At 37.7% G+C, this 24,552-nt stretch overlaps 1 protein-coding gene across 1 annotated transcript in view; it reads left to right on the top strand.

The window, feature by feature from the left end:
- The first annotated feature begins 1,636 nt into the window (after positions 1 to 1,636).
- The window catches only part of BTBD9 (BTB domain containing 9), a 113,997-nt gene continuing 91,081 nt past the window's right edge, over positions 1,637 to 24,552 (top strand). Inside the window, exons 1-7 of the mRNA XM_063152003.1 lie at positions 1,637 to 1,691; positions 3,521 to 3,687; positions 8,623 to 8,833; positions 9,363 to 9,726; positions 11,322 to 11,586; positions 13,223 to 13,442; positions 17,268 to 17,387. Coding sequence (XP_063008073.1) covers positions 3,606 to 3,687; positions 8,623 to 8,833; positions 9,363 to 9,726; positions 11,322 to 11,586; positions 13,223 to 13,442; positions 17,268 to 17,387 — 1,262 coding nt within the window. The 5' untranslated portion in view covers positions 1,637 to 1,691; positions 3,521 to 3,605. The remainder of the gene's footprint in view (positions 1,692 to 3,520; positions 3,688 to 8,622; positions 8,834 to 9,362; positions 9,727 to 11,321; positions 11,587 to 13,222; positions 13,443 to 17,267; positions 17,388 to 24,552) is intronic.

The raw sequence follows: 24,552 nt of genomic DNA, 5'->3' as shown, positions 1-24,552 counted from the left end.
TGTTAAAGCATGATGATGTGTTGCTTTGCTTATTGTTGAATTCTAGATGATGGAAAGGCTTGCTGTTTTGCTTTGAGGATTCTGTTTTGAATCATTGTACTCAGCAGTGAAATTTCCAGTGGTCCTTTCCTGTGGTCCTTTCCTCTGGACTCTTCACAGACCTCACTGGTCCATTTCTCTGTCTCCTGGACAGTCCTGGGAGCCCAATCAATTGCCTGGTGATGGCCAGCACCAAAGGGAGTTGGCCACCTAAAAACTAGGTGAGGCTTGACTCCAGCTCCTCCTGTCATATGTTGGTCCCAGATGGTGGAAGGACCCTGGAAAGCCCCTGTGTGAGCAGAAAAGCCACGCTGTGGAAAGCCAGTGTCCACAAAGGAGACAGAGGAGTGCTGCAAATTTGTTCTAATAAAGGGAGAGAGTTCACTGGGGGCACACCTGTTATAAACTCCCAACCTCCTCCTTTCCCCACTGGCTGAGGTACTGGGAAGGTACAGCCTTCCTGAACTGCCTACCACATACTTCCTCCATAAACATGTCATTTCCCCCCAAAGTTCAGAATCTCAGGCTTGCATGGGGACCCATTTGTTTCAGGAGTCAAATTTCTGGGCTCTAACAAACCTGCAGATTGAAGTTGGTAGAGACATTAGGAACTGTTTCAAAGACATTAACACACGCTGCCCATGGAATTGTTTGGAAAGACATTGGCACACATCTTTCCTATCATGTAGTCCAGTGGATAACTACAGAAGTAGGAGCAGGCTATGCTAAAGCTTCTCTGCTTAGTAATCAAAATTTACTCTAAGCATGTTGGCTAATCTTGTAGTGACCCTTGGTTTTTTATATGCTTGACAAAGTGTGGACATTATAGATTTTGAGGTAGTAAAGAGGGAACTAGTAAAAATCCACTGGCATCTACAAACTAGTTACAGAAGTATGATGAAGTGGACAAGGTGTGGGTTTGGGTTTTTTTGAGAAAAAGGTACTGCTGCTTGTCATACTGAGAACTAATTTAAACCAGTATCCACAGATAGGAAATCCAAGAATAAACTACTAAAGAAAAACACTTAATGGTAAGTCTTTTAACCTGGAACGTTTTTAAAATATTTTAGATGTAGAACATTTTTGAAATTGTTCCATGTTCTCACTGATTACAGGCCGCTATTTTTGGTTCTTCCAAGGAAGGCTTCCTTTCTTCTAAATAAAGCGTGGCATTAAATAACGTGTAGTGCTTTGCCTCTCGGAGGGCTTAAATTTAGCTTCGTGCAGTGCAGCCGAAGTCACTCTCACGGTTACACAGCGACAGGCCCACATTCCCCATTCCCGCTGGGAGAAGCTCTCCTGACGCAGGAAAGCAGGACGCGCACCGGAGGGCAGGAGCCACGCACGCCGCTACCAAGGAAACGGGGCTTTTGGACGCGGCCAAGGAACAGCGGGCGGGTGGCGGGGAAGGTTAACACCGCTCGCTGATCCGCAGTGCCGGTGTCGGGCCGCGCCGCTCTGTCCGTCCCGCCCGCCGCGCTCCAGGGGCGGAGCAGGAAACACGGCGGCGGCGGCGGCGGCGCTCCCGCGGCGCGCCGGGACCCGCTTGCGTCACACGCAGGCCGCTGCTGCCCGGTGACGTCAGCGCGCCGCCGCGTGACGTATGAGCGGCGGCGGGGCGGGGGGAGGAGGCCTCGGCGGCGGCGGGGCCGGTGAGTCCCGCGGGCGGGAGGGCGCGGCGGCCGCGACCCCCAGGCCGAGCGGGGTTCCGAGGCCGCCCGGGGTCCGGAGGTGCTGCCGTCGGTGGCTCCCGCCGGGCGCGGGCAGGGCGGGCCGGGCCGGGGGAGCGCTGCTGTCCGGGGAAGGCGGCGGGCGCGTTTGGCGGGGAAGCGGTTTCATCTGAAGTGCCTTGTTGTGGAGGCAAGGGAGGAGCGACCGAGCGGGCCGGGGTCGCTTCCCCTGGCGCCTCCCGAGCTGCGGGTCGGTGGCGGCCCGGGCTGCCCCGGGCGCGACCTTGGGCGCACCGCCGGCTCCGCTCCGCGCCCGCCTCACCTGCCGGCCCCTCGTCCGCCCCTGGCCGGCTCCTCAAGGCCCTCCTTGGCCATCTAATTCGAATTTTATCTCATATAAAGTATAAGTCCGGTATTTTGACGCTCTCGCAGTACTCAGTGTTTTCCCTGGTGCTTTGGTGTCGTAGTAGTTTAACCACTCTGCAAGTTACGCACTACTGTGATTCATTGGAGTTACTCTTAGCTTAGAAGACATATTATCAGATTTAAAAAAAAACAACTTGATGTTAACTTGGTAGCAATCTGCCGGTGATCTCGCTTGCCGGACAATGTCTTTTGCTCATGTTTTTAAAGCACAGCAAACAGACCTCCTTAAAGTCCTGTGCTGGAATCATTTAAGCTTTTATGTGTTTTAGGATTTAATTTGAGCCTGCTCACAGAGCAGGTGTATTTGGTGTGTCTTCTGTTACAATTCTAAATCAGCTGCTAGAACTGTTCCGTTGAGATGTTTACTCAAATTTAACAAAAAAAGATCCCGAGAATTTTAATGAATGGCTTTTCTATGTATTTTGATAACACAGGCCAACTTGATAACATGCATTACTTATAGGAAAGATACTTACATGTTACATTTTGATCCTCAAAAACCAGGAGCCTTTCTTTGCAAAAAGCCTGGATTTGATTTGCAGGATTAAGGTGTGATTACTTCCTAGTTCATGAGACCACCTAATTTTTTTTTTCTTCCTTCTCCTCCTTTGTTCTCTTAAACATATCCCATAAAGAAAATTAGAGTGACCCATATGAGAGAATTCATAGATCAAGATATCATCCATTTAGCAAATTAAATACAGTTTATTTTTCCTCCTGGAATGTTTGATGGGAAGATTAACAGTAATTTGTAATTGTTAAGAGAGACTTGTTATCTTGGTTATGTATTTAAGCAAGTCAAGCCTCTGGATTTCTCCATTTCCTGACCTTACAGTTTTATTTTGGTTTCCTGTTTAAAAAGAGGCTTGTGCAATAGAAAGGTCAGCAACTGCCTTAAGTTTTGTAAAAAAAACAACCACCAAAACCCAAACAGAACCCCTAAAACTTTAGTTAGGCAAAAACACTTGGAGAATTTTGTCTGTGTAGGGAATAATGCATGTGTTACACAGTTTGTGCGGACCTGGTTTAATTAGGACACCCATCTGGGAAAATGGCGTTTTCAGGGATGTTAATGCTGAGCTGTAGCAGAAATGTCAGGATGGAAATTTTTGGTTTATAATAAATACGGCAATGTATTTATTATAATGTGTTATGGTCTTCTGTGATGGTTAAAAATATTAGTGGTCAAAATTAAGTTATGATGACTCAGAATAGTGATACTGTTCCTGAATTCTGTTTTTAGAAGTTTTCCCATTAAATTGAAGGCTTCTTAAAGGATTTATTTCTGCAAGAAGTTGAGTTGAGACATACGCATCTCTCTCACTTTCATCATTAGGCTTTGTGCTCATGCTTTCTGATGGTGTGTATTTCATGCATTGTTCCAGGAAATGGTCCAGTTGTTGTTGTGCAGCTGGAGGTTGCTGAATAACATTTCTATGAGCTTGCTGTTCAGTCTGCCCGTTGTTCAGAATGGCGAAGAACCCTAATTTCCCAGAGGCAGGGAATCTGCCTACGGGCTACACCCACTGCAGGTCTTCAGACAGCTTCGCTGGTGAGTGGGCCCCATGTGTTTTCTTGAGATTTTAATGGTTTTGTTGTATGCCATTTTAACCAGGTTAATTTTATATATGTGTTAATAAATAATCTGCACTAAGTATATTGTTCTTTGTACTTTACTAAACTTACTCCTTCTCTTCTGTGACAGGAAAGCGGAATTCTGAGCGGAGTGTAAAATGTTAGCACTACAGCACTTAAGTGACAGGAATGTGTCTGCAGATGAGCAGGGCATAACTCCCCATATGCTTCGAGTCAAAACATTTTTTTGTACTGAATTGCTGTTTAGAATGCTGTGATTGGATGGTGGGGTTAGTCTCCATTAATGTTACCATCTGCTTTCCTTTTAATCCTTTCACAACAGAAGGGTTGGAGATGAGACTTGGAAGTTCTGTGAATTGCCCTTATTTGTGCTTTCAGATTCTGTCGATTTTTCAAGTCCTATGAGTTGATTATGTTATTTGTGGTTTTGGCTACAAAGTATCAAATCTTGTTTGGGGTTGGTTTTTTTTCCCACGGTTACAATTTTCACTCAGGTTCAACTTTGGTTGAACTAACCATTGTTATTTGGAAGTGCAAAGGAGCTAGGGTTCTGACAGAAGCAAAGTATTTACACTCTGAATGTTGAAGTATTTAGTGAAAATTTCTGTTTCCTGAGATTATATATTTATGAAAAGACATATGTGTATCCATTGGAAATACAAAAACAGTATGATTTGAACCAGTGGTATGTTTGTACAGTAGTGTTACTGTTACATCTGTCGTGTTCTGGGAGTCTGTGGTAATGGAAATTGAAACTAAAGTAATATTTTACTGGAATTTTTTTAGAACATATGAAATTACATATTTAATTTCATACATTATTTCATGAAATTACATATTACATTTCATACATTACTTCATGAAATTATGAAGTAATGAAATTACAAAAAATCGAAATACTACTCAAGTGCCATCCAATCAACTGAGAAACAATTTTTAGATTAGAGAATGTAAAAGAAAATTTAAGAAAATTTTCTTTTTCTAATTCTGATAAAAGTATTAGCTTGCTAGGTACAAACTAGAGGATGTAGGAATTAGTTGTTTTAAGAGTATGAAGTTATTTGCTCAGTGTCTATAAGCTGGACTTGTTTAATGAAAAAATTAATTCTAGCAATAGTCTGTTTACTTGCATTTATTTCTAAAGTTTTGATAGAGCTGTTATGTAAGCATTCTTTACTCATGTTATGTAAATTTTTTCTTCAAATAATTCATTATTACCTGGTAGAAAAACAACACTCCCATGTTTCATTGAAGCAGCACTGCTTTTCAGAGGATCCTTCAATGTTAGCCTAAATGAGGGCGGGAAGAGACTGAATGCTGATCTTTCATTGCAACTGAGAGTTGTTCAGAAAGGATGTCATTGCTGTTGTTGCTAAATTTCCTAGATGATGTTTTTGTATCCCATAACCTGTTACAGATTACCTACTGAGTAGAAGTACAGAAAACTGAAAGCATGGAGGGGGTTGTTGTTTCTCCAGGCACAGCACACATTATGTAGCATTGCATGCTGCCTTATGCCATAAATACTGGGCTGCATTTTTCACATGCTCACTGTTAAAGATGGCCACCAAATAGCGTGTCTTTCCCTGAGTTCAGAAAAGTGGTTTGTAGGCCTTAGGACTTAAAAAATGCTTTTTCATATTGTTGCAGTTCTAATGGAGCCTCAAAATCACTGAGAAGACTGTTTTGATTGTTTATTTCTGTGTCATGACCAAAGCTGCAGCAGCTGACTCCTGAAGCAGTTAATTAGCTCTGAATACCTCCTGGAAGTAGGTTGTGGTGCTGGCAGCAGGCTTACAAATGGCATGTTCTTTGACTGCCAGGAAGAGTAAGCATCTGTATTTTCTGAAAAGGTGATGTTGTTTGATGACAGAAGAACCAGAAGGAGCTTCAGGGAAGGTTCTGTGCAAATTCTTAGCAGCATCCATTTTTTTTTTTAATCATAAATATTACTTTCGAATAACAACTAGAAAAAGACATGTTTAGCTATACAGGGAAGTTGTGAGCACATAGCAATTTGGCACAACTAAAGAGGTTATTAAGTTTTACTTCCTCAAACAAGAAATGTACAGATCACTTAAAGGGTTGCCTGAATTTGTACCATTAATTAATCCAGCCTAGGAAGTGATGAAGTCATGTATTATTTGGTTCTATATTTGGAGGCAGGACTGTCTCACAGGTCTTTATATGAAAAGTCCACAATACAGACAGAACTTGTGTTGGAAATCTGTACTCGTAGACAATAGATGAGTTGGTGTGTTTCTTCAGTATACTGGAGGTACCCATGGCACACAGAATAGGCATGGCCATGGTTTTGTAAAGGTGACAGTGCCCAGCACTTTGGGTCATTCAAACAGTTGAAAGGCCTCCTCAGCTTGTAGCCATCATTTGAGTCCTGTATTTCCTGTGCTCAGCAGGTTTGTGTTTGTAACTGATGGCTGGAATAGTACATGGAACCAGCAATTTGGAGAGCATTACACATCAGAAGAAATTTGCCTTGCTGCTTACACACAGGCCGATATCTAAATTTCTGCTTTCATTGCTTGCTGTTCAGCATCTTGATGTTCATAAGGACTGGCCATCCTCGGGTCACTAGCAACTGTTCCTGCTTCAGACTTTGCCCTCTTATATACACTGATACTTGTTTAGACAGAGGTTTATGTACTCTTGAGAGAGAAGTGTGCTTTTGATTTTATTTGTTTATTTAACCTTAAATAGAAGCAATTTCCCTTGAGCTTTTTGCCCTATTGGCACATGACGACATCCACAGCTACTGAAAGCAAAGTTAATACAGTCTTTCAGTTTTATTCAGACAGTACTTGTTCTTCTTTTTAAAAATTAGTGGATTCAGGAAACAAAGAAGTAGAAGGTAGTAAAAAAATTGAAATAAAAATAGATTGTAAAATTAAAATGTGCCAATATTTGTACATGAATGAAGTATCATAAATCAGCTTCCTGAATCAACAAATGTTTAAACTAGCAGCAGAGAGATTGTACAGAGTTCCTTGATGATGTGTAATTCACACATAGCTGGCTTGCCTGACTATTGCAAATGAAGATCAACAACAGCAATTATGGGTGTGGTATGGAATTCTTCAAGGAGTACCCAGACCGGAGACTGTAGCTGAGTAACAAATAACATCTTTTTGCATACTCCCTCAGTGTAATAAAAATTTTTCTATTTCGAAGACATTTCAATTTTACCATTGTCTATGAAGGGTCAAACAATTACGTTGTGGTAAGTGGTGTTGCTGGTACAAACAGATGTTGCTGGGCTGATGTAATCAGCTTAATCTTGCTTGTTAGAAAGTAAATCATACTGGAAGTGTATGTAGAATAAATCTAAATTGTCTTGACTAATTGTAAGTTAACCAATGCAAGTGGAAGAAGTAGTCTGTTATGATGAAAGCCTGAAAAGTAATTTGCTTTCATGTCAGGATAGAAGAATGACTACAGTGTTCTGTGTTCCCATGGGTAGGCTGCCTCCACTATCTTGGCCAGTGTTGCTGGTTCTGTGCTGCAGTGGCTACACAGGCACACAGCTTCTAATTCAAGTAGCACAGACAGCCAGTGGAAACCTGGGAGTTTGTTCCCATTTGTGTTGTGCTCTGTGATTGATTTAGTATGCTGTATTTTTTCTTAAATATTATTTTCTATTTCTATCACTTTTTGTTTAGCTTTATTTGAGATTCTTTGGGACTGTGTTTCCACAGTATCTTGATTTTGGATAAAGCACTTCCATGTGTTCAAGTGCAAATAATAATTAACCCTAAGTGCATCTGTTTGGGGTTTTTTTTAACATATTTTCTCATAGTATTTTTACAGTAGAATCTAAAAGTGTATTTCAGTCATGAATATTTGACTTAAAAGTTAAGTGTTAGGTGTGTGTAAGGTATGGCCTCATCATTGTGTGGTACACCACCTTTTTTAGCACTGGATATCTGCCTGTTTTGAAAAGTTCTAGTAACTGGAGCAGGGAAGATACCTCTGAAGATATGGATGGTCGTTATCTGAAATAACCAACTTCTTTTTAAAGACAAGTAAACCAAAGTGTCACAGTAGAAGCCAGTATATGACTTAAATTCACTGTTGGATGCTGTTGCCATTGAGACTACAGAAAGTCTCTCTGCCAAAATAAACCAAAACCATAAAAAGCTAAAACCTGTTGTGAATGAAGAAGAAACAAAAGAATTCTATAGAAGATATGACTAAAGCATTTATCTGTATTACACATTAGTCGGCAATCTCCTAATTTTATGATTGAGAGGTATGTTTTTATATATATATATCTTTATATGTGTGTGTATATGTGTGCAGGAACGAAGTCGTCAAGAAAACAGAATGTAAAGAGTAAGAAAATTGAACTGTACATTGTAAAGCTTTTCTCTCTGATGGGCTTTATTCTTTATTAAAAGTTTTTCTGATTGTTTATTTTCTCCCAATTCTGAAATGCTGAATAGAAATCTACAAAAAGAGTTTTTACTTTTCACTGATTCTAGTACAGACAGGAGAGTTAAGACTAAGCTTAATTGGTTACCTTGCTTATTTCTACTTTGTGTCTATGCATTTTAATTCAGATAAAAATTGCTTTCTAATGGTAACATGATGTAAAATAGTTTAATTTTTAATTCCCTTTGTTGGCAACTTTTTCTTTTAAGTAAATGGGTTGACTGAGTAACAAGGTGATAATTCTCTGAGATACTTAGCTAGAATTGTTAATGCCAGCTATGTTGAGTCTGGTTGAAAATGAACTTTGATAGAAAACCTCAGCTTAATTTTTCTGGTAATATATAATTACTTAGATTAGTCACTTGTTATATTATTGCAGTTATGCTTGCTATTTTTACTATTTTTGCCCTGTATAATGCTGGTTGCTTTCTTTGTGCTTTAGGCTACCAGTACCACCATCCCTCCAAGATGAGTAACAGCCACCCGCTTCGTCCGTACACGGCTGTGGGGGAGATCGACCACGTCCACATTCTGTCTGAGCATATTGGTGCCCTGATGAACGGGGAGGAATACAGTGACGTTACCTTTATTGTGGAAAAGAAGCGTTTTCCGGCACATAGAGTCATCCTGGCTGCTAGATGCCATTATTTCAGGTGAGTAAGGCTTTTTGTCAGGCTCACAGGAAGTTTTTGTGCAGATGAGATAAACATTATTTCCCTGTGAACTTTTCAGGGTGTAATCGTCTGTCCATTGAGTGTGACCTTTTCTGTGTGAATGCTTCCCAGCGCATCAAATCATTGTGTTCAAATAGAAAAAGATAAATACCATGTCATAGTGTTATTCTTTTGACCTTCATTAAATTGGATTTTGAAGGTAGTTTCACAAATTCAAGAGAAAGAGAACTTAAGAGCAGGGAAGTACTACTGCAAAGTTGTTTTGATTTCTCAGAGTATAAATGGTATGTTTCTGTGGAATATAGTGAGATAGCAAGTTTGATTTTGATGAATTGGAATTGAGAAAAAGTTTGAATGATACAGATGAATATATATTTTAAAACTAGGAATAATACTAATCCAGTTTTTTTTAGGAGCTGGAAATTTTTCAGTAGAAATACATTTAATATCCCTGTGAATTTTGCCAGAGGGATAAGCTACTATCTAATCTAAACTCTATTCCTTATAGAGCATTATTGTATGGAGGAATGAGAGAATCTCAGCCTGAAGCAGAAATTCCTCTTCAGGACACCACTGCAGAAGCATTTACCATGCTGTTGAAATACATTTACACTGGTCGTGCTACGCTGCGAGATGAGAAAGAAGAAGTTCTTCTTGACTTCTTAAGCCTGGCACATAAATATGGATTCCCAGAACTGGAGGATTCCACATCTGAGTATCTTTGCACAATACTTAATATTCAGAATGTCTGTATGACTTTTGATGTTGCCAGTCTTTATTCTCTTCCCAAATTAACTTTTATGTGCTGTATGTTCATGGATAGAAATGCCCAAGAGGTGCTCTCCAGCGAAGGCTTCCTGTCACTTTCTAAGGTATATCTTTAGTTTGTACTTCCTTTCCCCAAGACTGCTAATTTCGATGGTAATACACTTTTGTGACAAAATACTAATGAGGGCACCAATTAAAAACTTGTGCAAGTTCATAGTTACTTTATGCTTGTGAAACTGTGATGGTTGGAAATGCTCAAGATAAGCCAAACTGGAAATTTTGGCAATCTGTTCTGAAGTTTCCAGGTATTGACCAATCAATATAGTTTAATATACTATATCTAATGGAGTGTTCTCAAATATGGCAGCAGGCAATCTAATTTTAATTTGTCTTATTTCATCTGTTCCTGGTATAATACAATTTGGCTTCTGAATGCTGCAGAGGGGAAGTCAAATATACATTTGAATGTGACAGGGGATACTTTGTTCTATTAATTCCTTGATATAAGCTTCATCAGTGATGGTGATTTTTCTGCTGGGTGAACTAAAGCATTCTAGAGGATACTGTGATTTATATTGCTGATTGTCATCATGTTCTGAACTTGCAGAATATGGTGGTGTGGTATGGTGGTTTGGGTTTTTTGTGTGTGTTTTTTTTTTTGTTAGATGCATAAATATTCAGGACTGAGTCAGGCTGTTCTACAAAGTTGAAATTTTGCATTTACTCTAGAGGGGTCTTTGGGCTGAACTTAATAGTGAGTGTGTTTTCAAGTAGTGTTCACCTGAAGCAGCAGAGCATCTTGAATGAATGATGCTTTAATTGAGGCATTTTAAAGTGTTTTTTTTTAGGGGAAGAGCTGTGAAGGGTCTATTCCATGAATGAGTATATAACACTGTTTTAAATTACTCGTTGTATAAGGAAAAAAGATTTTTTTCTCTCTCTGTCATATGCAGTTTGTTAAATTTGAGTTTTGAGAGTATATTATCAATAATGAAATGAGCAAACATCATTCATCAGGATGTGCACGCTTTGAGGTCTTTGACATAGCCAGTGCTGGTATAGGAGAGGTCTTTCCATTTTCTAGGCAAGTTCCTGATGATTCTGCTAGCTAAGTGAAAATCAAAAAGCTTTTTGATTATTTGTGTCTTCATTTTGCAGTCAGTGGGTTTTCTACATGAATAAAAGCCACTGGAGTTTTTACCTGATCATTCTCTCATTGGTACCCAAAGAGAGAGAAAGATTGACAGGACAGAAATCCCAAGTAGTTAGAAATGGTTAAAAAAAGTGGTTTCAAGCAATACTTTTTTTTCTCATCAGTGGTCTAATAGCAACCTGAATTTAAAGGAATATTTTGAACTATACTATCAAGTCCTCAAATCTCTTATCATTTTCCAAAATACATTTGCACTGCTGAATGATATTATATTGATTTGATTAGTTCTCTACATTTCAGTTTTCTCTAGTTATTTTGTTATGTTGCCTATTATTTTGGTAATGGATTCTGTAATTCTTACATAACTAAAACAATCTACAATTTCAGGGAGTCATCCCTTTGGAGATTATTTTTAATAGCTATAACATGAAATAGCCATTAATTTTTGCCTTATCTGAATTTCCCTTGATTGAAAAAAACCTAAAATTCAACTTATTTTCTGTTTATTTAGGTGGTATATGTTTTGTTCATATTTCTCTTTTCCAGGCTGCTCTTCTAAGTATTGTACTGAGAGACTCATTTGCAGCTCCTGAAAAGGACATTTTCCAAGCTTTGATGAACTGGTGTAAACATAACCCCAAGGAAAACCATGCTGAAATCATGCAAGCAGTACGTTTGCCACTAATGAGTCTGACAGAGCTACTGAATGTTGTAAGACCTTCTGGATTGTTGTCACCTGATGCCATCCTAGATGCCATTAAGATTCGTTCTGAGAGTCGGGACATGGACCTCAACTACAGGGGCATGTTAAGTAAGCATCAGGTTTTTTGCTTCCTTCTCATTTAATGACTGTGGTTGTCTGGAGGATATGCTTAATTTGTGCTTTGAGTTTTCATCTATTACTGTGTGTTGCAAAAGGTTTGCAAGTATGAAACGTTGTTATGTAACTGTTCCTACCATTTTTATTTCTCCATATTAGTCAATTATTTTTCTTGCTTTATATCTCAGATATTTCTCAAACTTGAATGTAATACTGTTTTCCCAGAGGCAGTGGTAATTTAATAGAAAAAGTTTTACAAAATCATTGAAAATAAAAATTAATTGGCTGTGAGAAATATGATATTTAAATGGTTTTATGTGACTTGTTTTCTACTTCATTAACATTTTCTTAATTTCTCCGCTACTTATGACTTTTCTTTTACTCTTTACATGCTTGTCTAAATAGTTTAAACAAGTCTCTGAAGTCATTTTAATGGAAACCTAAAAAGTGTAAGATGCCTTGTGTTTGACTTTTTTTCTGTGCTCTCTGTTAATTCAATGAGAGTATCTAACACTTAAGCTTTAAAAAGATACTCTTAGCCATCTAATGTGTGAATTTGACCCACAGCAAAGGAAAAAAGTTGTGTTCTTTAAGAGTCTGCACTGTATTCTCAGTCATGCATGATGAGCCATGAGAATTACTGCTATCTTAGAATTGCATATTCTTTGCTCTCCCTTAGAAGTTATAGTTATTAATATTTAAACATATGAGTTTAATATTAGGGTATTGTAAAAGTCTTCTTATGTGAGACGTTCTGTTGAGAGTGCAGTAGATACATTTGAATAAGTCATATGGCCTTCTGTGGCTTCTTTTCCTGGATATTTATCTCCACAATAAAATTCTCCTAATCACAGCTTTTTGGAGAATGGAATTTCTTTGTTGTTTTAGTACTCATTCAGGATCTTGAAGCTTTTTCTGTTTATGGAAATGTTGACTAGCACTTCAAATTCTGTTCTTTAGATAGCAAATTTTTATCAGCCTGTTAAAATTCATACTTCTATTGTCAACCTGCATGAAAAGTTTGGGGTAGCTTTTCATCATTTAGTTTTCAGATCATATTTTCTGGAATCTCTCCTCAAACAAGGCAGTTAAAAATGTCTGTTGAAGAGACTAGTTTACAGAGTTTTGTTCTGTAGTTGAAGTTAAGGATCATTATTCCCAGTTAGCTTGAAGGAAGCTGTTCCTAGGACACAGGCTTATTACTGTGAAATGGTGGTTTAAAAAAGCTTGCTTTTCCATGTGAGTTCAAAGCTTAAGTAGCCAAAAGTTTCCCATTTCACTTGGGTTCATTTAGCTTTGCAGGATACTGGAAGCTTGTGTAGCTGTCAGAGGAGCTATGTGGATTTGCTTCTTTGCACCACTCTACAAATTCAGGATGGATCTTGAACATTTGATACACATCTTGTGCGTTTAAATTTCTTCCATTTAGGGGAAAAAAAACTCCAATAAAACCCAAACCTAAAGCAAACAGCAGTTGACAGGTGCAACAGAATTCTGTAAAATCATGAAGGGGACTGAGAATATAGCTGCTACATAAGAGTAAATTATCACAGCTTTATTACTGTAAAGCATGTAGGAGATACCAAATAAAAGTAAAATTTAAGAAATTATTCCCTTTTCTTCATAGTACCAGGGGAGAATATTGCAACAATGAAGTATGGAGCACAAGTTGTAAAAGGGGAGCTGAAGTCTGCTCTGTTGGATGGAGACACTCAGAACTATGACCTGGATCATGGGTTCTCTCGACACCCCATCAATGACGACTGCCGCTCCGGCATTGAGATTAAACTGGGCCAGCCCTCCATAATCAACCACATACGAATTCTCCTGTGGGACAGAGACAGTCGGTAGGTGCCAAGGTGACATAAAAAGGGAAAGTAATGCATTTTGTCCTGGAGATAATGTAGCAGTGCAAGCTATAATTTAAATAGTTTATGGGAATGGCATGGTAGTGTTGGAGCTGACAGTTGCATGGTTTATTTGGAAACCTGATTTTTAAATGTAATTTTGGTTACTTACACACCAGATCATATTTACAGATGTTAAACTACCCTAAAGTATTTCAATGTTTTTACATGTTTGCATTTCAAACATTGAAAGATTTCTTTTGTTCCAATTTTTCTCAATATATCAAAACAGTTAAGAAATGGCCCACTTTGACAATAAGATTGGACTTGATCTTGGAGGTCTTTTCCAGCCTAAATGATTTTATGATTCTGTAATTCAGAAGTAGTAAAATTTATTTAGAATGTGAATTACCAACTGACTACAGTAGTTATTAGAAGCCAATTCATGGTTAGACTGCTGAAATATGAATTGTCATAGATGCTGTAGCCAGTTGTTACTGAGCTACTTCAGGTTATTATAGAATGTATGAAAATTCAAATTAAGATCATTTGAGCAATTGGGAAGCTGCTGAAGTAGAAAAATTGCGGGGTTCTTTTTCTCTGAGAAATTTAATATATTAATTTTGTAACTTGCTATGACACATCTTACTGTTTAGTAGACAGCTCAGCAGGTATTCATAAGCTGTTAAAAACAATAAAACACGCTTCCTTATACATTTACTATATACCTTATTACCTTTCTGATAAGGGATTCCTTTTCCCTTTTCCCTTTTCCCTTTTCCCTTTTCCCTTTTCCCTTTTCCCTTTTCCCTTTTCCCTTTTCCCTTTTCCCTTTTCCCTTTTCCCTTTTCCCTTTTCCCTTTTCCCTTTTCCCTTTTCCCTTTTCCCTTTTCCCTTTTTCCTTCCCAGTTTAGCATTGCAGAATATTTTCATTTTGCTTTTTTAGCCAAGCCATTTTATTCTAGAACAGGGTGTATAAAAGTTTTAGTCAGGGTAAGGTGTTTTGTAAATTTAAATAAATTTTTACATGAGTTAGTTACTAATAATTCAAGACCAATTTAATTAATTTTAGCTATTTAACTGTTTCAAGGAAGTTCTCTTACTTCAGTTCAACCGAAATTTGTTTCACTTCTATTTCTTTTGTAAAGATCAAAAAGTGGATCTTTGAAGGTATAAGGAGCTGTTTCATATAATATTATACTAGTTGTGCCAGGGGATCAACCAAATTTATGAACCGATTTTCAAGGAAAAAATGTTCTCCTTGGGATAACTTGTTACAAAGTTATCTGTTATTTGGTGTCCTGTGTGCTTCATCTGAAATTTGTACAACAAACTGTTGTTGCTGGCAGAATATCTGACAAGGTGGATCTCTAGAGTTTTTTGTCTTCATGAAATACTGAGGGCTCAATGGTTTAATATCTAGTTTCTGTGTCTTGCTGATTTTTATTTTTTCTTTTTAAATCATTCTGATTTCTGTGGAAAGCTTGCTGTTGGGCTTTCTTTTGTTCCTCAACAGGTATAGTACTGGAATTAGCACTGTCTGTCGTGTGCAAGGCCAGGAATTGGACTTTTATCATCCCAGGGGTTCCCTTCTAATTCAGAATATTCTCTGATTCTCTGTTCTATGAATTGTCAAGCTTTTTTCCCTCCAGTGACTCAACTGTCTAAGATAAATGGAAATGGAGGCATTTGGAGTACTTTGTCTATTTGTGGGCTCCTCAGTATAAGATACTGACTTCCTGAGTTCAACAGGACACTAGGATGAAGGCTTGAGCACATGAGAACCTCCTGTTTTAAGATGAGCAGGCTTAGAAGGGAGAGTTTGTTGCTCTCCTCACCTATTCAGCGTAAGAATGTAGAAAATACAGGGATAGAGTTCTCTTGAAGCTGTGTGCTGAGAGTGCAAAGAGCAGTGGACGCAAGCAAGAAGATAAATTAATAATAAATATTAGGAAAACAATTTACAGTGGGGTAGTTGAACTTGAGAAGAGTTTGGCCTGAGAGCTGTGCAGAAATTGGCCAGCCAAGATCTTAAGGATCTGGGATTGCTCAGACATGTCTATGTCTCTCTTACTCTGAGGTTGTTCTTGCTTTTTGTAGAGATCTTTTCCTTTCTGCCATCTTTGTCTAACAATTGCTGGCCACTAAACTGCATCTTTCTCGTGGGATACGTGAATAATGAGATACATGAGAGGGAGGTGTTTTAACACCTGTACAGACATGAACAGACCTGTACAGCATGATGGCTTCTTGTTGAACAATTTTTAAGCTACTCTCTTAGTTTTAACAGTCTGTGTGAAGCTCTGATCTATTGGAGATTCTTAACAGAACCAAATGGAAGCTAACAGGTGTTTTACACCTCTAGTTCAGAGGTGTTAACAGCAGAATCTTAGCTGTAAAAGTGCTAGGGGGAGGCTATCCAAACTGCCCCTGCAAATAAGATGCTATCCAGCCTTAAAAAAATTAAAGGCGTACCATTGTGTATGATAATGGATCTGTGTTTTTTGGGTAATATTTCTTTGTTTGGTATCTTCAGAAACCAAAAAGTATCATGTTGTGTATTGGTTACAAATATTTGTTAGCAATGATGAGAACCTCTACTTCCGTATACAAACTGCTCAAACTCTAAAACTTGGCTGCCTAGTTTGGTCAAGTACACATATGTTAGTAATAGTAATGTTGCTAAAACACGTTGTATTTATGTGGGTTTGAGTATCACACATCTGATTGGTGTGAATGAGAAAGCTGGTTGTGCAATTGACATTTAAAGACTCAGCCTTACCTTTCCAAGGTATTAACAGCTATCTAACATTTTAAGGATTTTTAAACAATATAGTTTTAAGTATGTACTCTTTTAAGTCATCAGGAAAATTAGAAATACTAACAAAGACGTTAATGTTCAATAAGACATGCTTGTGTAGAACTCTTTAAGAGCAACACCTCTGTAGAAATCAGTGTGAAAGGATGTTAAGTGCTGACATGGTGCTGTTGAAATGCCTGTGAATGTTGCAGGCTAGTTCCTTAGGAAAATACTCTGAAACATATATTCAGTGACTTGCAGTCCTACAAGGGAAATTTCTACTTTATTCTAAGCATTACAGTCATGGGTATAATAGGGAATTAGCTGTAACTTTTATGTTCTAGTTTGTGTTTGCTTTCTTTTAACAGCAAGCTGTAAGGTAAACATAACTGATAAGCAGGAGGAAGACAGATTCTTTCAGTGGGTTTTTTATTTTTCATGAGGTAATTTTGGCATATGTAAGGAAGTAATGACAGGCTCAGGGATGGATCATAAAGAACTGAAAGGGTCAGAAGTGAAGAGCAACTTCAGTTGTGAAATGGTCATAAAGTGAAAATGCTAATAAAATATATTTGCTTTTTTCAATTGAGGAGTTTGAATTTGCATTTTTGGTCTAGTAATGGTTTTAATTTTTTCTTTATTGATTTGGCAATAGAAGTACAACTGTATCACTGGTGGTGATTTACTTTTATTCTGTGAGGAGGGAATACAAATGATGATTTTTATGGCAGAGTCAAAAGTCTCCATTTCACTTTTTTAGGCATAGTAGTCTCATCTAATGTCTATAGATGGTGAATGTGTGGATGTTTTAAATCATTCTGAGAATACATCTTAACTGTGAGACTTCTTTTCAAAGCTAGTTCGAAAATAGGGATCTGGGTAAGAACAGTTTTCTTTTCAACACAAGGCTCTGGGTAAGAACAGTTTTCTTTTCAACTCTACTGAAAATCCAGAAGTCAGTGTAAAATTTAATACCTAAAATTTGTTGACTTGTATTCTAACCAGTGTTTTTTGACAATCCATAGGTCTTACTCCTACTACATTGAGGTGTCCATGGATGAGTTGGACTGGATTCGGGTTATCGATCACTCTAAGTACCTCTGTCGGTCCTGGCAGAACCTGTATTTTCCTGCCCGAGTCTGCAGGTTAGTTCATCAGTGTGATATACAGTGGGCTGACACTAGAGAATGTAGGCAACAGAATGAGTTGCTGGATTTTGCTACTTCATTATGTTGTGTTATAGCTCAACTTTTATCAGCTATGCTAAAAACATAGTTTATCTTAGTTCGTACAGTTTTATAATAATTTATCTTATTCTTTTCTAATATTAGTATAGTTGATACAATGCAGGCATCCAGTTTGAAATCGATGGTTTTCCCATGTCTATCTCCTTCTCCTTTTTTTTTTTTTTTGAGCCATACCTGCTTTTTTTGCAGTTGATGCTGGTTTTTTTTTTCTCAGTAGTAAACATCATTTCTTGACTGTCTAAATGTTTATAATGCACTTAGATACCTACTATAGAACTTGAAAATGTATTTTTATGTATTATGTATTTTCTACTGATGCACTGTTTTAAATAGTTGTAGAAGGGGAAAGTTAGGACTGAGGAGCTTTGAGGGATGCCTCCAATGTGCTGTTTTTTGCCAGAATATAGGAAGGATATTAAACTACTAGAGAGGGTTCTAAGGAGGGCAGTGAGGATGGTGAAGGGCCTTAAGATGCCATGTGTGGAGCATCTGAGGGCACTTGGTCTGTTCAGCCCGGAGGAGAATGAAGGGAGATCCCACTGCAGTTACACCTTCCTTGTGAGGGGAACAGGAGGGGCAGGCACTGATCTCTTCTCTGTGGTACCCAGTGATAGGACCCAAGGGAATGACCTGCAGTTGTGTCAGGGGAGGGTCAGGTTGGATATTAGATAAATGTTCCTCACCCAGAGGGTGGTTGGGCAGTGAAACAAGCTTCCCAGGGAAGTGGACACAGCACCAGCTTGACAGAGTTTAAGAAGTGTTTGAACAATACTCTTGGGCACAAGGTGTCACTCCTGGGGATGGTGCTGTCCATGACAGGGACTTTGTTGATCCTTATGGGCGCCTTCAGCATATTATGAGATTCTGCCATTCTGTGAAAATGAGTAGATGGGTTTAAGTGTTGTTTAAGTATGTTTTTTAAACCTATGTTTTAACTAGAGGTGTTGGGAATTCTGCAAGAAGCTGATAATCACATTGAAGCAGCCTTATTCAAAAACGGAATTGAGCTAATTGATAGGGAGGATACAACCTGTAGATACCAGAGATGCTGTCATCATTAGGTTTGGGTCATAGACCCTGAGAGGAAATGACCTGCCTTGTAATAATTATTCTGCAGACATAAACTTTTTAATTGGCACAGCAACTCTTGGAATCTCCATGGAGAGAAGTGCTTTCTTTTTCCCAAAGAAATCCTGTTCTTTTCTGTAAATCTCTGTTCCTCATTATCATGCCCACAGAATGGTTGGGAATTTCTTGGAGGTGTGGCTTATTTGAAGAGTGGAAGAGCTAAAGATAAAGTCATGTAGCAGCCTAAGTTTATGAGTGCTTATTGTTAAGTGCTCAATAAGGAGCAGTAACCTTAAGGCAAAATACAAATTCTCAGCTGAGTCACCATAATAATTAAATATAGTTTAGATAAGATTTTCTGTAATCTTTATTTACACCAGAGAATTGAAGGCTCCATTGAGGAGTTCAACATTAAGAATTTTTTATTTAATTATATTAATATAAATAGTTAGGTATTACTTGAAGGTTGAATCTCCTTTCATTGGGAATTTTGATCAAATTCCCTCCAGGAGAGAGGCTTTGAGCAGGGGAGGCTGTGTACACATAGATGTTAGTGTTAAAAACTTACTTATCTGTCTTTTCATCAATAATCTGTTCAGAAGGAAGTAAGCAAGGACTACTAAACTTTTCTTTTGTATCCAATTTCAGTGTATTGTGATAATGTATTTAAAGCAGTTCTGTTTACTTAAACAAGTTAAATTACTTATTTCCAGTATACTAACATACACAAAACAGAAATCCTAATATATGTAGCATTTTCTTGATGCCTAAAAAAGAGGTGTTCTCCAGTCTTGTGAGCACAGATTTAAAGTATGAGATTGTCAGAATGTATTCCTTTAATATTTGACATTCTGTTTCACAGGCATGTTGTACATACTTATCAAGGGGCAGATATGTTTTAAGGGTTTTATATGCTCTATTTTGCTCAATGCTGCTTCTGTTGTATAATCTTGTTTTAGTGTCTCAAGTCCCAGTGCCAAAATTTTCCTGTTAATGGATAACAGTACAGAGGAATGGCAGCATTGTGTTATGTTCTGTCTTCTTGCCATTAGTTTTGGCATTTTACTCTTTTTGTCTTACTAATGCAGGTAATGGTTTTGGAAGCAACCACTTTGGGAACCATGCTGCATTTTTTTTTAAGTTTTGAATGCATTTTTAATAGATAATCATGGACTGAATGCCTTACCAGGAGGGTCTTCAACTAGGGTTGTTTTTTTTTCTTTTAAAAAATTATTTTAGCTCAAAGTACTTTATGAGGTCACTGTGTAAGATGTCATTTTGAAGTGCAACAAAGAATTGAAGAGTATAATTATTGGCTGGGTTTTTTTATTTGCATGCTTTTTGCCAAAGTGAAGGAATAGAACATGTACAGTTGTCTGATACACTAGAGCAATTCTTCATAGATTATAAACAGGATATGAGCCCTGCAACATTAGGCAGGATTAATTGCCTTTTTGAGTTACCTTTCACATAAATATTCGTTGTAAAAGGTGAGAACTGTCAACATCTGAACTGATATGCTCATCTAAGTTTTAAGAAGCTACTCAAACATTTCCATGGGCATAAAAATTGATGGAGTGTGTCTTTTATTTGCATATGTACAGGTTGGGGTATTTGTCTTTTTGAAAACCTGTGACTTTCCTCTTAAGCAAATCTGTCCATATTCAGTTCTACAATCAATGCCTTTTTCACACAAGCTGGATGAAAAATGCAACCTTCTAGCCATTAGTTGTTAAATAAATAATTTATACAACAGTGAATTAAAACCAATTCAGCCTCCTTAATGAATCATTTGTCATGTGTGTCACTGTTCCTATCATGATTTGATTTTTTTGATGTATGGAGCATTATGGAATATTTACAGTAGTGCTGGAGTTAGGGGCATTGTTGTGCTTCCCATGAAAGATAATTTGTATTTGGCAAAGTGCATATCAAACCATCCAAGCTCATTAGGCAAAGTCAAGTAATGTGATCAGGCTATTTACACTCCTGGCTTCTTCCTGTTGCTTACATGCTCCAGTCTGTCTTAATGTGTTCAGAGTAACTTTTGCCAGCCATAACCTCTGTCAGATTAGTAAGTGAAAAAATGTGCAAGGGCAATAACCCAAGACTGAAATTCAAAAATAAAAAGATGAGAAGATTGTTTGTGCTTTCTCACACTCCTCAGATCATTTGTATTATTTGTAGGATGCAATTCCTGATTTAGATAAACAAGCTAATTTGTACAATGATTACTTGTTCAGTGTCAAAGCTTGGTATAGCAAGTAACAGGGTCTTGCTGTATTTAAAGGGGTTTTAGTAAAAGAAAATATTGAGTAAAACATATATGGGGGTTTTATTGACTTTCAATTTTTGCTTTAAATCCTTCTAGAATACATTATTCTACCATCTTTGAAAATTGAACAATCATATACTGTGCAGAAAAAGCAAATAAGAGAGTGGGATTACAGGGTTGTTCTTCCCCCCCCCCCCCCCCTTTTTTTTTTTCAATACAGTAGTGTATTTTTTTAGAATTTCTTTTGGTCCTGTTTTCTTTGTTTACACTTTCATATCAACTTTTATGTAAAGCTGAAAACTCTTTAGAGAGAAGACAGGACACAGAAAATGTTCCTGTGGAAGTTAGGAACAAGTGTCAGGTTCATAATTATTCCATATTCCTCTTGTAGCAGTGAATGTTAAAAATGCTAAAGGTCTTTGAGCAGGTAATGCTGTTTTCTGTCTTACTCTTCCCACTTTTTTCATCCTTTCATTTTTGTTTTGTGACTTCATCTTTTTACTTCATCCTTGACCACAATATTTGAAGAACTGCATTAAAAGAATTACAAGAAAATGAAAATTTTGAGGTTTCATAATAAGGCAGATGTAGCCACAAGGTGTCACTCCAATAAAAGTTTAAAAGACTTAATTTCTTTCCGTTTACACTCCTTTGATGAAAGTGTTTTTCCTACTGTGTGCTTTTTTTTGTGTATTAAACTTCCCAGATTTACAAAATCATTCTGATCTGCTCTTTATGCTCTAGATTGAGCAAGTACAGAGTTAGTACATAAAATCAAAAAGAAACATTGAATTCATTTTCCATCTTTAGTTTGACATTGGATGATTCTGTGTTTTGATTGGAGAAGTATTTCCCTGACCAGACCAATTTATAGTCTGAAATCAATCCTATTTTATCAGTAATACCAACATTCAGAAAATATATTGAAATGGTAAAGAGATCAGTTTTCGTCTGTATTTGCTATTACTGCCTTAACACTTTTTGTGATAATAATAGTGTGATTTATTAAAAGGAAATATTAATTATTTCTGCATGAACAATTGGTCCTAAAGTATGTTTCTGTGGGATCTCAGCACCTCAGGATGAAGGTGCAGAGTGACCGAGACCACCCTTGGGGGGCTCGGGAGTCCTGGAATGTTGCCAGAAGTGTCTGGTGGCTGGACTTTGATCCTACACAGGAGATGACACCTGTATGAGGACTGGGGGGATTTCACTGGGGTGAATGGTGAAGGGATAAGTTAATTAAGGTGTAGAACACAGGGTTTAGGATTTCTGTACAGGGGGGTCTAAAGAAGTAAGATGGAGGAATTGGGGCGTGTCCTGTCCTTCTTCTTCTTCTTGGCCTCCATCTTCTGTGGTGATGGTGGCACTTTGGGATTGGTCTTTACTAGAAGGGCACCGGCTAATAAGGGTAGAAGGCATTGGGGAAAAATTATAAATATTGTACATGTAACTTCAGGTATAAAGATAAGTGACCGCCCCAGGGGCTGCGGGAGTGTGCCCATGGCTGACTTGCTGTGCAGACCTCTGTCGGGCTGAAAGAAAATCTTTTAGATAAACAATTAATAAACACTGAGACCGAAACAAGATCAGAAGTCTCTCCTCGTCCTTTGAAGCGCCGGGCTGCCCAAGGCCACCCTGGGCCTTTCCAGGCCACCTAAACAGCCGAGAAACCGACATGTTTCTATTAAGAGAACTGGCAGATGCCTGTAGAAGCATGCTGTAAACGTGGGAAATCATTTAAGCATATTGTTTTTCCTGTTTTTTTACATCTGCTTTAGGCTGAAAAATCTTGAGGTTTTCTAGTACTGATGTGTTGAATTAATAGTAGTATAAGGGCTCCGTGTTTCCCTTAAAGCACCTGGCTGCTATAGTAAGTGTGGCATGAGAATTTTTTTTGCTTTAGAAGGTGTATTTGTGTTTTAGATGTATTTATTGGTGCAGAAAAAAATACTTGCCTTTCCTTTTATCAAGCATTGATGATACTGGGTGGATTTTTTGTTTAGTTCTTCAACAGTTTTTGCTACTAATGATTACACTATTTGTAATCCTCTGCCTGAGTGAAGACAAATTAAATTGTAGACCGTGTCTTCTGAACATTGAAAAAATACAAGAAGAGTAAATTTTTCAGTACTAAGGTAGTTCTAAACTCAGACACATTAGTGTCTGTGCACAATTGTTTTGTATGTAATGATATGCGAGGAGGTGTGATTTTTCAGGTGTAGGCTAGACAAAACATTTTTCTTTGATTCTGATCTTAATCAGGCAGCCTCAGGTAACTGTGGTAACTTTTACTGGTGGTGCTGCAGTAATTTTATTTTTTCTTTGTCTTTTGGAGAGTCATTGAAATTAGCTGCTGATTAAGCAGCAATGTCTCACTTTCAGCCTTACCTGTAGGTCTCTGACAACGTTATCTGTTATGGATAGCCATTTTGCAGTTTTCCTGAGCTTTGTGCAATTTCAGTGGATAGTAACTTGCCAAAAGACGTTCCAGATACAGTTTGATTTAAGAAGATGTGGAAACAAATGAGGAGTCAACTCTTGAGGTGCATACAGTTGAGGTATTGTCCAACATACTTGAAATAAACTGAGATGAAAGCAGTGTCTGCAGATTTAATTTCGTGCTAGGAGTGTTTTTTATGTCTTGTTTCCCAGTAGGGAGTGGTGGTGTTCAGAAAAAGCATGGAGACATCCAAAAGATGATTTTGAACATTTTTTTAACTTAAAATGGAGCCCTATTGCATGACTGTCCTGACTAGAAAACACAGACTAAGAGTTGCTGTTAAGAGCTTGGTAAGGCCTTCTGTCAGTCTGAAAAGTATGTGAAAATATTTTCATCAGTAAATTCTTATTATCCTTATAAAATGACTTCTTGCAAATGGAGTGATTAAACTTGTGTAAATGAAACCATCTTTACCTTAGTTACTGCATCTGAGAACTACAAATAGTTGCACAGGCAACATGTTGACTAGTTATTTTGTTTGTACTGTTCTTTGGGAAGCGTTGCCTCTTGTGTAAATATTTTATTTGTAACTGTGCAGATATGCTGGTGTTTGTGAGTTTACGAAGAAATCCCAACCTTGCTGCATAATTCAAATTAGCTTTTCTTTATTTCTGGATACTGAAATTTTAAAATATTTTCCTGAATCTAATACTGTGAGTGATACAGAATAATGTAATTTCCAGAAATAAGTAAAAATTATCTTGATTTCTGTTACAGAAGCATGGTAATAAATAGTAAAAGCAATTTTGAAATGTTACTCCAAACCTTTGAGGCTTTTTACTGACATTATTTTCAAAAATCAATTTTCATTACAGGCAGTTTTCTTTTTTGTTTTGGGGCTGGGGAGTAGAGCTCATTGTTTTTTCTTGTAAGATGTGATCATATTTAGGAGTCTTTATTGGCATGTTTCCAATACTTTGCCTTTTAACTGTGAAATAGGAGGAAATGGTTTCCTGTAGTCTCCATTTTAGTGAATAGCTGCTCCTTGTTTTTCTGTCTATCAGTATTTAAGCATCCTTTTTTGTCTTCCAGTAGGTTTTTATTCTGATGTTTTTTCTGTTCCTAAGAAAAGGTGATAGTCTGAGATTTTTCAAACCATGTAGATCATCTACACAGGATCAAGAAAGCTATTGCCTCATCTGGGTTGGTGTGTTTATTGATTTAAAAGATCTTTTTCTTCATTTCAGGTTATGTATGCTTTTGATCTTAAGCTTACA

This window comes from Melospiza melodia, chromosome 3 (assembly GCF_035770615.1).
Source record: "Melospiza melodia melodia isolate bMelMel2 chromosome 3, bMelMel2.pri, whole genome shotgun sequence".
In the NCBI taxonomy this organism is placed as follows: Eukaryota; Metazoa; Chordata; class Aves; order Passeriformes; family Passerellidae; genus Melospiza; species Melospiza melodia.
The sequence above is the reverse complement of the archived record's forward strand: the minus strand, read 5'-3'. Positions and strand labels throughout refer to the sequence as shown.